We start from the raw sequence: 12,706 nt of genomic DNA, 5'->3' as shown, positions 1-12,706 counted from the left end.
TGAGACGACAACAGCGATGACAGGACCAGCAACAACAGAGGAACCAACAAGGAGTGACTGCAGAGGGAGAGTACATGTAGCTGACAGACAAAGGGAGGGCTAACGAGCTGACAAGGAGCAGGTGTGAGAGGAGACAACAAGGGAGGCAAGGGGAAAGGAACACACACACACACACACACAAGAGGGCAACAGAAAAACATGAGAACATAAATCTAGAAATCACAACAAAACTGGAATTAAACAAATAAAACTAGAAAACAAGGAGCAAAGTAAAGTACAACAGAACCAAAACCATGACAATGGGTCAGTGATGGTCTGGGGAGGCATATTCATTGAGGGATGCACAGACCTGTACAGGCTAGACAACAGCACCCTGACTGCCATTAGGTATCGGGATGAAATCCTTGCACCCATTGTCAGACCCTATGCTGGTGCAGTGGGTCCTGGGTTCCTCCTGGTGCACGACAATGCCCGGCCTCATGTTGCAAGAGTATGCAGGCAGTTCCTTGGTGATGAAGGAATTGATACCATTGATTGGCCCCCCACGCTCGCCTGACCTAAATCCAATAGAACACGTCTGGGACATTATGTTTCTATCCATCCGACGCCGCCAGGTTGCACCTCAGACTGTCCAGGAGCTAAGTGATGCCCTGGTCCAGATCTGGGAGGAGATACCCCAGAACGCCATCCTTTGTCTCATTAGGAGCAGGCCCCGACATTGTCAGGCATGCATACACGCACGTGGGGGCCATACAAATTACTGAATAGCATTTTGAGTTGCTGCAACGAAATTTCAGAAAAATGGACTAGCCTGCTGCATTGTTTTTTCACTGTAATCTTTGGGGTGTCTTTGAATTCAGCCCTCTGTATGTTGATCATTTTCATTTCCATCAAATGATGTGGCATCCTAACACATCACCCAGTCGATATCAGTATTAATAAACTGCAAGATTTTTTTCCCCTTGAGATCTGATGTGTTTTCAAAGTGTTCCTATATATATATATACAATACAAGCTCTTCCGATTGTTCTTTATGGAAGGGATTTTAGATCAGTTCCAGATGCTTCCTTTAATTGTTGAAACTCTGTGGACACAGTTTTCCTGTTGTATAAGGTGGAAAACAATCCTCAATTTAAAACTCAAATACAACACCAATATCAGCTTCACAGACTAGGATGATATAAAATGGTAAATGGCATGTACTTAAATAGCGCCTTTATTCAAGTTAGGAGACTTGACCAAAGCGCTTTACACTACATTCATTCACCCATTCACACACACACTCACACAATGATAGTGGCAAACTACATTGTAGCCACAGCTGCCCTGGGGCTCACTGACAGATCACACTTTTTATCTTCAAATTCCAATCAAATGTTCCTAATTCTTGTCACATCCTAAGCCACATTAACTGGAACTCTTTGGGAGATTATAAAACTAACAGCAGTTTTTTTTTTTTCAGAAATTCAACAAACATTACTATCACAGAAGTTTAAACTAGCCTGCTGATTAGAAAGAGTCAAGAACACTTAGAATGAGTTGTTCTTCCATAGAAATCTGATACTCTTAGGGAAAAGTTCTCTGTGTGGTGGTGGTTGCAGGACACATTGTCCAGACATGCAGAGGCAGACACTGTCCTGCCTCCTCTGGGCCTAAGGGATGAGGAGGAGGGGATAAATGAACTGCCTGATAAGTCGGCTACATGCTGACTCAGGCAGCACCTATCATACATTGAACACATATGGGTAACAGTTCTGATTTCTGCAGGGGTAATTCTTGCAGTGCCTTTAATTTTCTTTAAAAAAACAATCCTTTCCATACATAACAATCTAACATTACTAAGAGCAAATAGTAAGACTTTAGGTTATCATTCAGACCACTTCTTACCGATGATATTTATGCAGCTCTGATTCTTTGAATAGAATGCTAAAAAAGGCAAGGTAGACTGGACATTATTGGTTTGGCATTTAATTTAAAGGAAAGGAAATGTTCACTTAAAAGACGGTTCTGGTAAGCTATGACCTAATGCCAAAGCCAATGCGTGAGTGGAATGTTGAAAGAGCATTCGTCATTTGAAGAGAATTTTTTCTTTGATGAAAATATACTTTGTAATGATTTATCCAAGCTAAAACTATCTGAAATTTCTTTTTTTCCCCCAAGCAATTAAAAATATTTTACAATGCAATGTTAGGGCAAGTAAAGGCAACGTTTTGCCAGGGAAGTTTGCAATCTTACTTTTTCTTTGTTTAGGATCAGGTGGAAATTAGAGGGGAAATGACTCACCTCATAGCCCTGAATAAACTATCAGGGACATTTAGTATACAAAATACTTTAAAGTCATTCAACAGATTAAATTACCATGGAATTCTATGATGTTCTTTTAACAAAGTTCCAACATTTTGATTCCATTTTTAAGAGCCATTAAGGAGGTCAGTTTACCCGTATTCATTGATTTTGACGGCAAGCGAAAAAGCAATGCTTACAACCCTGTGGAGGGGTTGACAGACCTTTACTGGCTTTGCCTAAACAAAGTGCCTGAAAATGAACAGTATACAAGGCTCAATTACCCACACAGGAAGATACACCCATAATTCAAGCTGATAAACAGCCTGAGGTTGCAGTCCAACGTTCCATTTTTTTTCTTCTTCTTTTTTAAAACTTTTTAATGAAGTACCACTTTGTTGCTCATAAAAAAATTATGTTAGCAGGCATTCAGAAGAGAATGTTTTAAAGAGGATGCACACATGCAACGGAGTTGAAGATTTCCAGATGGTCTTAATCACTCAACCCTCGTCCTCAGGGCCCACTGTCCTGCATGTTATAAGCTACTTAACCAATTTATATCAATAGGTAATCACCTCTCAGGAAAGAGTGGATGGCATGACTATGGCTACGTTCACACCGCAACCTGAAGTGACGTGAATCCAATTTTTTTGGCCCATATGTGACCTGGATCTGATCTTTTCATGGCAGTCTGAACAACACTGATCTGATTTTTTCCGATCCGACCCAGGCCACTTGGCTATATGGTCCTGAATCCGATACAAACCTGATCCTTTCAAATGCAACCTGTGTGTGAACTATCAGGTCGTATTCATCGGACCTGAACGCCATTATAACCAACATAGGTCACTATTCTCCGTATTGCTACACAGAAGCAGCAAGAAAAACAAACAACATGGTGGACGATAATGTGGAGAGCAGTATTTTTTTTAACCATCTTGAAAAGATTGAGGTTTTAAGGTTTGGAAAGATTGCTAGACGCGCTCCAGCACTACATCCATGTTTACTACTGTGAACACGAAGCACGCTGGCTTGTGACATCATTGCGTCCTCTATTGCACATGCGGGAGACTTAAGCTGTATGACTGCAGTTTGCACAGGAGATCACATACAAGTTGCATATATTTGGAAATGTGAACGGCAACGCAAAAAATCGTATTTCACAAAAAAATCAGAATTGAGCATCAAAGCCTACAGTGTATACGTTGCCCAATTAATTCATCTAGGTGTGCTAGAGCACAGACACCTCCAAAAATGGAAGGTTGTGCGGTCCTAAATGAACATTGATCTAGTATTCTGTTACAACACTTGACCCCTTGTGATGGAGGATTCTACAATTAAAATATAATAGTATAAAATGACAACATTATTGTGTTAAAGGTATAGTGGAGGACATTTCGTGAATTTTTGAAAAGAAAGAAAAATGCACATGCACAACTCTGTAACCACTCCTAAAAGGGAACACCAGTAAAATGCATGCAAGAGCATGCACAAGCTAATTTCCTCTCATGCATGCTCTGTTTAAAAGTTGCTGTTTGCATCACTCATACTTCAGAAAAAAGATTTGCAATTTTTCCACTATGACAGAGCACATAGGACGGCCTTACATAAACATATTACCAGAATGATTGACAGTTAGGAGAACCTCTTATTTTGATGATCCAACTGGAAAAAGAACATCCTCCACCATACCTTTAAGGTAGTTTAGTCTCAAGTCAAGTGGATGTGGGTGAATATTGAGGTTGGGCACACAGAGTTGAGAATCAATAGGAATCAAACTGATTCCAAACTTGTTACTAACTAAAGTAACTAAAGTACTGATTTTAAATTTAAAAATTTAAATTCCCAGTTTCACCAACAAGGAGAGGCCATTGAATACCAAAAAAAAAAGAATCTGCAAAAATGTGTATGCAAACAAGACAAGACAAGAACGCTAGACCGGTCGCCAGCTTTTGCTCTCCAGACATCGAGTTTTTGATTGTTAACTGCAGACCTTTCTATCTGCCCAGAGAGTTCAGTGTGGTTACCATTGCTACTGTTTACGTGTTTACTTGCCCCCAGCACTAATTCAAAAGATGCCATGAAGACTCTATACCAGGCTATCTCTGAGCTCCAATCTGCATACACAGAGGGTGTTTTCATCATTGCAGGGGATTTTAACCAGGCTAACTTGAAGACTGTTCTCTCTTATTTTTACCAACATGTGGACTTTGCAACTCGGGGCGAAAACATTTCAGACCTGGTTTACTCTAACTAAAAATGCATTCAGAGCAGCCCCTCACCCCCACCTCGGGTCATCAGATCATCTCTCAGTCAAGCCTGCATATAATCCCCAGCTGATCAGGGCTAAACCAACAGTTAAAGAGGTCCGAGTGTGGTCTGAGGGGGCCATGTAGACACTCCAAGACTGTTTTGAATGCTCTGACTGGAATATCTTCAAGCTGCAGTAACATATGACAACTTATTAAATATTTATGAGTTTGCCATAACCGTGTCAGCCTACATTAACTAATGTATTGAGGAAGTCAGCATCAAAAGGAATATCACCACCCAAGCCAACCAACCACCCTGGATAAATGGAGAGGTTCGGAAATTGTTAAAAGCACGGAACTCAGCCTTCAAGTCTGGTGATAAAGAGGCAATGAGAACAGCGTGTGCCAACTTAAACTGTGCCCTCAGATCAGCGAAGCAAAACCACAGCCAGAAGATTCAGGATCTCTTCCATGATGCCAGCAACACCAGGAGGATGTGGAAAGGCATTTGGATGATCACGGACAACAACACCCCACCCCTAGATACAGAAAACACAGACTTCCTAAATGAACTGAACAACTTCTTTGGAAGGTTTGAGGCACTAAACAGCACTCCAGCACTAAACCTGGACGTACATGTACCTGATGTGAGGAAAACTCTGAGGAAAGTCAACCCAAGGAAGGCCCCAGGGCCTGATAACACACCTGGTCAGGTATATAAGGAGTGTGCAGATCAGCTGGCTCGTGTGGTCACAGACATCTTTAATACCTAGCTGGACCGATCCGAAGTGCCAGCATGCTTCAAGTCTGCCACCATTATTCCTATACCAAAGACGCTTCAGTTCAACTCTCTCAATGATTACCGGCCTGTCGCACTGACTCCAATCATGATGAAGTGCTTCGAAAGGCTGGTTAAAGACCACATCGTCTACAGTCTGCAGCCAACATTCGACCCGTTCCAGTTCGCCTACCGACAAAACCGCTCCACTCAGCACGCCATCTCTGCCGTCTAGAGCTGTTCTAAATGGAAATTTCTTTTAGTTTACACTCATGTATACAAAATGACAAAATAAATCTGTCTAATTAGTGAAGGAGTCTCCTTTAAATTATGACCTTTCCACTTAAAACTAGGAACTGGAATCAAAAGATGCCCAAACTGAAGAGCAGCCAACCATGTCCACTTAACTTGCTTTTTAAAATTATTTTAAAAAAAGTAAACCTGTCTTTAAAAACATGTTAGCGATTGATTAGGACTTTTATTAAGTGAAAAATGAGCATTGAACAAGAATGGCAGTCGGCTGGTACAAACTTAAACTGACAAAATGATAGTATCATTATTTTCTTACAAATGGTTTATGAATTTTCATATTGTGTGTAACAATTTTCTGCTCAAATAAGCAACTGTTACTCACTTAATGGGTGGTAACAGTAAAAATGATCTAATGTTTGAACAACGGCACAATAAGAGGTCTGGAGATCTGCAGAACCCAGTGAACCCCAAGGCATGTTGCATCAGCAGAGTCAGATAGCTATGCTGTAGTAATGCAACTGTTGAAGTGGAAGACCTACTTTCACCAACAGAGGATTTGCCAAATTCTCCTCATAATGGAGTGGCTCAGATCCACAGGACAATATTAAAATCAGGAGAGGTGATGAGCAAAACGATCTAGCTGAGTTTAAAAGCAGAATACTGAAACTATTCATCATCTATCCATTTTCTGCATTGATTTATCTTTGATGGGTCACAGGGGGTCTGGTGCCTACCTCCAGCAGTCATAGTGCAAGGCGGCGGGTACAGCCTGGACAGATCTACAAGCATGCTTAGTGTGAGGGATTGCATTCGAGTCAATGAGTTGATGCAATTAACTGCTTTTCCTTAGATAGAAAACATTGAATCAATTTGACTGCATGATCCGGTGAACTGTAAAGTGCCTTAAGATGACATGTTTTGTGAATTGGCGCAATATAAATAAATTAAATTGAATTTAAATGAATCTTCAGTCCACATAGTATGTAATGCTCCATTCCGTAAAGGTAATCTTCTTGACCTAATCTGAAGGCCACATGGAATTTGGAGGAATGTAGATTATGACAAAATGTTAAAAACCTCTTTATATTGTGTTGACGTGTTTACAGCTCACTACCTGTTGACTCTGTTTTTCTTGGTGGCCTCTCACAATAACAGCTGGTCTGCTGTCACCCTACTGTTAACAGCAAAGAAAACAGGATGCATGATACCACGCTGGAATTCACTGAGCTCCCAAGAGGACGCCATTCATTTACAAATGGCTGTTAAAGCAACTTTCATGACTACATACTGAATTTCATGTCCTTGTGGCTGTGACAGTGGTTTGAAGAACTGAGTTGAGTCATTTGCATTGATGACCTAATAATGCTAATAAAATTGGGGAGGATCCCAGAGAATTTGAAACTATAAACATTTAGTGGACTCTAGTTTTGGATTCAGAGAGATCTAATTCTTAAAAGACAATAAATTGCTAAATTACAATCAAAAATAATCAAGCTTACAATGAGCAAATGGGAATTTACCTAAAGAAACTTTGTTATTCAACTTACAAATTTTGACAAGACAAAAAAAATGTCTTCCCCTAAGCCCGCCAGCTGTTCTGCTAAAGAAATGCATTGGATTGGGGCCAATGGAGATCCCATCAGCAGCTATCTTGGGGCCTATTTCTGTGAGCTAATGAACAAAGCTGTGGGGATTTCTGCCTTTGCATTCCATAAAGCTGCAGAGACTGACCTCCTTAGACAATCTGACTGCAGCAAATTCCAACAAAACAGAATCCTCTGACTCTACGTGACTCTCTCTCTATGTCTGTCTGGCAGATCAAGGCCTTATTCAGTGAGAATTAGGACAACAGAATAGCTAATCTCAAATGATGGCACAACAACTTCAAATCCCAATTGAAACTCCTACAATAGGGGCAGAGTAAGATCCTCATGGCATAGATAACACTGAACAAAATTGCTTTCATGAAACCATGTGATCATCATCATTGTGATTAACATTTAAAACAAGAATTAACATCATACATCATAAAAAAACAATCATGTAACAACATTATGAAGAAAGCAGTCAGTCTATAGAGTGCTCTTCTCAAAAGACAACTATCCTGTGATGCCTAATATGATGTACATGTTAAAACAATGCGGGGTGCTTTGGTGTCCAAGCAATGACTGGATTTGTATTTTATGGATCTAAATACTTCAAAACAGCTAGATGGACCCGTAAGGGTAAAATAAAGCACCAGTTTTAAGCCAGCTTACAGGTAGTGTGCAACACCATGTATGCAATGAGGAATTTATCACATTCTCTTGTATCTTTTTTAATTACTCTGACCTGCAGAACGTGGGTGAGGAAATCTGTATATGATTTTAAACTTATCTTTTTCTAAAGCTTTTCAACACACTGATCCTATACACCAGTTCGGATCTGTACTCAACCACATCAAGAAACTATGGTGTAGAAAAACATAATGTTCAATTCTGCTTCACCCACTAATCATACTGGCCACTTTCTAGTGTTATAGTTTAAGGTGGAACCTAAAGCTTTGATGAAAGAAACCCTATAGCTGAACCAAAATAAACATGGAAGTGCAGGAGGAAGTAGATGTGAATGTTGCTATCACATCTGTTTGTCAGAATCCAAGATTTCCCCTTTAAAAATACAAATGCAAGAGTGTAAAAGCTTAAGATGTTGTGCTTTCTCATAGCATCCCTGTTGTCATTTCATCTGTTACCATGATTGGCTAAAACTGAACTTTTGGCAGACGGGCACTAGCTGTCATTTTTTCCAATCAGCTCAAAAGGTTCTGCTGAACAGCCATTCTTTCAGCGAAGACATTCAATAGGAGCAATTCTTGATTAATGATGTGTAGAACTCAATCTGAGTGCTAAACATGCGGAAGCCGAGAGTGGTCGTGTCCCTCTGATACTTTTTCATTTTGGTTTTCTCAAGAAACCGAGTTAATTTTCTCATTATCTAAAGATAACGAAAGCCTTTTTCTTGTTATAACGAGATGATTGGTGTGTGTTAAAAGTGATTACATCCTTCAATACCACAATATGGCAGCCTATGTGTAATTCTAAAAATAATCCTGTCTTTAACTTTTGGGTAACGAGACGACTTTGTTGGTTTGATGATTTCATAAGCAATTAGACCTATGCCTCTGTTGCCTTAGCATCGGGTGTATTTTGTGAAGAGCCCCGGTGTTACGCCTGTAACACCTATAAGATGCATTAACTCCCAAAATGAGTCCAGATTAAAGATTTTCATTAAAAAACAGTCAGATTTGTTTCTACTGTATTCCATGCAATCCAATCATCCATGACGACCTGACAATGAGTGAAAAGAAAGAGGAACCTTAAAAATGAATATTAGTACACATGCTGTACCGCCATTGCACAGCTACAGGCACCGCAGGCATGGATGGACTGGGAATCCAGGCTGTTGGCCAGCCTCATTCATTACTCTTACAAGTAAATCATCTTTTTATTTCTAGATATCAATAACTGTTTTCTCATGATAACGACATAATTACCTTGTTATCTCGAGAAAACGATTAATTGTTTAACCGTGATAATGAGATAGTTATGTCATTATCTCGAGAAGGCAAAGGAGAAAAAAAAGTCGAGTACGACCGCTCTCGGCTTCTGTACATACTGTCCACCTAGTAAGCACTTTCATGGTTTGTTGTCACACGTTGTGACACTTACAGTACCTAGACTAAAATTGGGCTTGCAAGGTTATATAGATTCAAAAACTGTTACTTCTCAGATGCCTTTAGCCATTCTTATCAAAAACAACTAGTCGACAATTGAATTACTTTTTTCTTTGTTACTGTAGACTTGAACAGCTGCACATAAAGCTTTAACAGCTCTTCAGTTACTATCCTCAGTAAGCAGTGCCATTTCCCAAGCACTGACAGGTACTCAGTCTCGCAGTAGTTTTGTGCAGCAAACATCACCTGCAGTCAGAGCAGAGAGGAAAAGCCTATCCAATGTGTATCCCTTTAGTCATGTATAAAAAAAACTATTTTATTACTTACTTTTTGGTGGGGGTTTTTTGGAGCATATTGTGATCTCATCTTAATTAAAGCATTTTTTTTGTACATGACTAAAGGGAAACACGTCCTTTGAGGTAGTTTAAAGTCTATTTTTCATACAAAACTAAAGGGTTAAACTAAAGGGGTAAATTTCAGGGATAAACAGGTATTCTGGTATGCTGGTCTGAGGAGGTATGCTCTGACAGGACACTGGAGTACCCAGAGAGAACCCATGCATGCACAGGGAGAACATGCAAACTCCATGCAGAAAGACCCCAGACCGGGAATAAAACCCAGAACCTTCTTGCTGCAAAGCAGCGGTGGTACCCACTGAAACACTGTACAGCTCATATTTAAATTTCATTTTCCCACGAAAAATCTGATTCATAATGAACATTATCTAATCAAAATATTCCAATACAGCTTTGTCATGCCTAACATTTCTAAAGAGTTATTCAAAGTTACAGAAAGGGTTTAAAAATCCTGGCAAGAAAAAGAGCAAGCTGGCTAACCATGCATTCATTCCCTTTTTAAAGATCTGTGAGAAGGCATACAGTGTTGTCATTACAGCATTACTGAGAGGGAACGTAATCTTCTGTCGCCCCTCAAACAGACAGTCCAGCTTAATCATTATGATGTAGGCCAGAAGCAATGCAAAATAAAAAGCAAAGGGGAGGAGGTAGACTTTAATGCTCTCACCACCAAAAACATTCAGTTTTTATTAATTATTGGTGCAAAGATATGATACAACCTTTTGTTTTAGGAAGAGTTTAAAGCATACAGATATAAAAGTTTTAAAAAGAAGATGAGTCCCATTATCCATAGAACAAATCCACCAATTAAATCAAAAAAGGGTTGTTGCTACGACTTTAAAGAGCTCATAGACTGATTCTATAGGGTATTTGGTGCTGGTTCTTAAGGTCTCTGAATAGGGTTTGTAACACTGGTTGGGCTGAAAATGGCATATTTGCTGTTCTATGAGCCCTAATGCAAGCCTGGTTATAAGCCCTAGAATGAAACGAGAGGTTTTCTTCCTTTTATGGTACGCTGATTGGTTGGTTTACAACGAGCGAAGCTGCTGAGTAAAGACGCATCATAGCAACAAGCACTCACGCACTAAAACATTGAAATTGTTGGTATGGTAGGGTGACCAGATCTCCTCTTTTTGTCCTACTTTTCATATAAAAATGAACGGGACAATCCGGGAGACTTGGTATGTCTGTTACTGGCCCCCAGGCCCCTCCTCCGGTTGAGGATGGGCGGCTCATGGCTGTCTGCTTAAGTCCAGTCCAGTCAGCGGCCCAGAAGTCGACACTTCATACCCTCCATTGGGCCAGTGAACCAGTGTGCTGGTCTGTATGTCAATTTCGGGGCAAAGAGTACAGGCCAGAACCAAATAATGCAACATCACCAAATTGACGTCAATTCGCAGCTTCGTCTAAATTCGCCTGTTTTATGGAGGAAGTTTAGAATTGTGAGATTTGCAGAGAAAGGAGGTGTCAATGGGGTTTGAACTTCTCTGTACGTCCATTTCACCCTCTGAACTATCGTTATCCATCTATGACAATGTAAACCCTGCTTTGCATTCTATGACCCCTTTAACTACAAAGTGTTAAACTCATAACTTGACTCTAAAAATGTGGTAAAGAATACAAAAGGCTTCCTCAAAGTCTCACAATGAGAGCTGTAGCTCTTCTAGATGAGACAGTCGGTCGTTCATGGAACATTTCAGACAGCAGACTAAAAGAAGCCTGGATAGGAAGTCACGTCCTGACATGACAGCCAAGCAAAGTGAAGAGAGGAGGGGTAACAAGTGGCTGCAGCTTTAAAGCCCACAGACATTAAAGCCAGTAGGAAACCACAGTTTGCTCCCTGATCATCCCTTTAAGATACAATCCCTTCAGCTGTGATCCAAACTCAGGACTGGAATCCAAGCAATGCTCTGTCCATTACTAAAGACTGACCAATGATGTCATCCCTCACTAGATACACATTTATTGCACTAATAGAGTCAGTTTTTACAGAATGCATTTAAAAGAGGAATAGATTTGGAGATATTGGGCAGATGTTGGGCTTTTTCTCCAGACAGCCTGAGAAAGGAAATTAGACTCGTGACAAGGAGGAGCCTTTCACAAGTGCTTGTTGATGTAGAAGAATTTCCTTCCTTTCATCTGAGGAGGTTAAACTAAAGCAGCAGCACTCATCATACAGTTTCTATCTATACTTTCCAGATATCCATGCTGAGAAAATTAAAGTCAGTAGCCTAAAGGAGGCGTTAATGGGCTCTACATGATTGGTTCATTAATTATGTGCAGAAAAGAACTGCTTCTGGCTGATGTTTATTTAGCTTTATGGGGTAAGCTTATTTTAGCAGCTTTTATTCTTCATCATTAACTCCAAATAGGAAATTAAAACGTCTCAAGACATTCTGTTAACATTTACTCCAAGATCTCCTGGATTTTCATACCTACAACCTATGCAAAAGTTTCTTTTAACTTCAAAGACTCTGGAACTCTTATTAATCAGTTTGAATGAAATACCAAATGTTCCCTTTTTACTGTAAAAACTTTAGATTTGCCGTTTAGTTCGGTGGTGAGTGTGAGGAAAGAGGAGGCGGGGGACAATGAAACGCTACTTACAGAATGGTGGTCTGCGGAGAAACAGCCGGCACCGTTTCCAGGTTCAGATGCATACATCTCACAGTGGTTCGGAAACACAAGCAGCGGCTCGGACAGCAAAGCCCTGTCTGCGGTCCGCAGGCGGCCAGCGCCAAAAGCGCCAGCAGGAGACGCGGAGAGCAGAGCTGGCCAGCCCGGATCGCCATTTCCAGCAGTGAGAGGCGAGCAGAGAGCTGAGAGCGCCTGCTGCCCTGCTCCAACACACACACACACACACACACACACACACTGACACACACACACACCGACACTGTGGGAGAGGCGGACTTCTAGCACTCGGACACGCAACAAGTGGGGCAGGGTTACACCCGTGAATGGAAAAAATGCGAGGATTGTTAATTCACAATAAAGCTTCCTGAGAAAATATATGAAAAATACATGAATGGGATGCCTTAGTTTTACACTCTATCTATCTATCTATCTATCT

At 40.5% G+C, this 12,706-nt stretch overlaps 1 protein-coding gene across 2 annotated transcripts in view; it reads right to left on the bottom strand.

Moving 5' to 3' along the window:
- Nucleotides 1-12,475, bottom strand: part of pxdn (peroxidasin) — a 65,633-nt gene extending 53,158 nt beyond the window's left edge. For both annotated transcript variants that reach the window (XM_015381272.1, XM_015381273.1), the window contains exon 1: nt 12,241-12,475. In XM_015381272.1, the coding sequence (XP_015236758.1) occupies nt 12,241-12,425 (185 nt within the window). In that variant the 5' untranslated portion in view covers nt 12,426-12,475. The remainder of the gene's footprint in view (nt 1-12,240) is intronic.
- Between the last annotated feature and the right edge of the window lie 231 nt (nt 12,476-12,706).

This window comes from Cyprinodon variegatus, unplaced genomic scaffold, assembly GCF_000732505.1.
Source record: "Cyprinodon variegatus isolate N-32 unplaced genomic scaffold, C_variegatus-1.0 Scaffold230, whole genome shotgun sequence".
NCBI lineage: Eukaryota > Metazoa > Chordata > Actinopteri > Cyprinodontiformes > Cyprinodontidae > Cyprinodon > Cyprinodon variegatus.
This window is presented reverse-complemented; position numbering and strand designations above follow the sequence as displayed.